Source organism: Azolla caroliniana, unplaced genomic scaffold (genome assembly GCF_043228905.1).
Source record: "Azolla caroliniana isolate FFs.n. ecotype wild unplaced genomic scaffold, voAzoCaro1.0.p SCAF_2, whole genome shotgun sequence".
In the NCBI taxonomy this organism is placed as follows: domain Eukaryota; kingdom Viridiplantae; phylum Streptophyta; class Polypodiopsida; order Salviniales; family Salviniaceae; genus Azolla; species Azolla caroliniana.
The window spans coordinates 17,058,039-17,059,898 of record NW_028230437.1 but is presented as its reverse complement, the minus strand read 5'-3'; the positions used below and the strand labels follow the sequence as shown (position 1 = coordinate 17,059,898).

Genomic DNA, 1,860 nt, shown 5'->3' with positions numbered 1-1,860 from the left:
GATCATGGAACAATATTATGTATAGGAGGCAAATAGAGAGAAAATGTAAACAGGCACAATGCATCTATTATAGGGAAAGGAGATACGTTCCTGTCAGTAGGTCCCTGTCAGTATTATACAGGAACTTTTTAAAGGTTATATCAGTAAATAGCATAGTTGTACATTGCAGTCTTCCAATACTCGTTAAGATCTCAGATACAAAATATATATTGGCAATGTAACCGATCTAAATGATAGTGTTGCATTACACTATTTTGATACTTTGCCAGAGAGTATGATAGAAAACACGCAAAAACCCATAGTTCCAGTACAAAGGCCCCTTGTACCATCGACTCAAGCTAAAACTAGACAAACAAATTCTCTCACATTCAATGTATCCATCTTCAATGTATCCAATAATAGAACCACATAAGTGGAGAAAATGACGAATCTTAAAGCATCAAATCTGATGCCGAATTCAAAGTCGGATTAACAAAATAGGCCACAAACATCATACCATATATCACATGCCAATGTAGTATCAAAGCCAGGAAAACGAACAAAACAGAATCAAATGCATACCTCAGCATATACCAAATGTTAGTATCAAAGCCAAAAAAAGAACAAAAATTACCCACAACAAGACCTGCCTTTCACCTTAGGATTGATAAATATAACAAAATTCATAGCATATCATATCCCAAATGTGGTATGAAAGCCAAAAAATGGTGGGGCAAAGATCACCTATTCCCCCTTTTTAAGCAACACTGATTTTCCTGGGAAGGTCTGGCAAAGCTTGATGCAAAGGAAGAGGGACGGAGTCTAGTGTTTTCAAATACAAAGAACGGATATTCTTCCACTTCTTTGGAACATGCGAAGAAACAGCATCAATAACATGGATGACATTCTCACATACTTCCTCTTTGCTTTGGGAGAGCTTTCCTACTTTCACAACACAACAAGTCCCGCCTTTAAGGTAGAGAAAAGTGGACTGGCATGCATTCTGAACTTGTTTCTTCCAATCCTTCTTCCGGAGGAGATCAACCGGGATTGGATGCTTTTTCTTCTTGAAGAAGCTCTTCCCAAGAAGCTTCGGGAGCGCCGGAATTACAGATTTGTCTGCCAAGAAGAGGTCATATGACCCACACAGCTTCCTTTTTGCCTCGTATTCTTTGTAATCTGTCCTGAGTTTAGAGAGTGGGATCACTTTAGATATAGGAATACCTTCTTCAGCTATCCTAAGCTTTGTTTCTTTCTGCTTGAGCTTCCCCTTGCGATCGTCGATGAAGAGGCAGAGCTCACCATGGTCGAGGTCGAAGATAGGGTTAGGGATGGGGATTTGGATCGGGTTAACTCTGTTGTGATCTGGTGAGGTTTTCTTCAGAGAGACAACGAGATAGATGAGGCTGTCGTCTTCTAAGAGGAGGGATTTCTCTCTGGATTGCTTGCGAGAGTTCTCCCACTTCATGAGGGACTCGACGGCCTTGGAGACGAGATCTGCGGGGACTACTTCCACCATAGCCACGGCTCTCTCTGTGGCTGTCTGGGGCTGCAGGGGACGCCCCTAGGGTTTAGACAGGGCAGAAGGAAAAGGAAAAGGAAGAAGAAGAAAGAAGAAGATGAGGAAAGGAAACCTAATAAATAAGCCTTCTTCTTACAAGGTGAAGAAGGAATTGAAAAATAGAAGGAAATTTGGCTGGGGGGTTCTCTAAATTACAAATTTGACCCCTTGCTTCTATAATATGCAATTAACAATATTAATGTCCCAACTTCAGTCACAAAAAAACAGGGTCTTCCAAGTTACTTTACATACAAGTTCTACAACCAATGTAAAGTTCACAAGGGCCTTTCACTACCTTGACAACACCAGCAATATATGAA

At 40.8% G+C, this 1,860-nt stretch overlaps 1 protein-coding gene across 1 annotated transcript; it reads right to left on the bottom strand.

Moving 5' to 3' along the window:
- Window positions 1–541: 541 nt before the first annotated feature.
- Window positions 542–1,552, bottom strand: LOC147867446 (uncharacterized). The gene has a single exon (XM_087315235.1). It carries the CDS (start codon window positions 1,496–1,498, stop codon window positions 737–739), a length of 762 nt encoding a protein of 253 aa, XP_087171361.1. The 5' UTR covers window positions 1,499–1,552; the 3' UTR covers window positions 542–736.
- Window positions 1,553–1,860: the final 308 nt, after the last annotated feature.

Excerpts from the sequence above, each read along its gene's own strand:
- LOC147867446 (XM_087315235.1), bottom strand. The coding sequence starts at position 1,498 with ATGGTGGAAGTAGTCCCCGCAGATCTCGTCTCCAAGGCCGTCGAGTCC.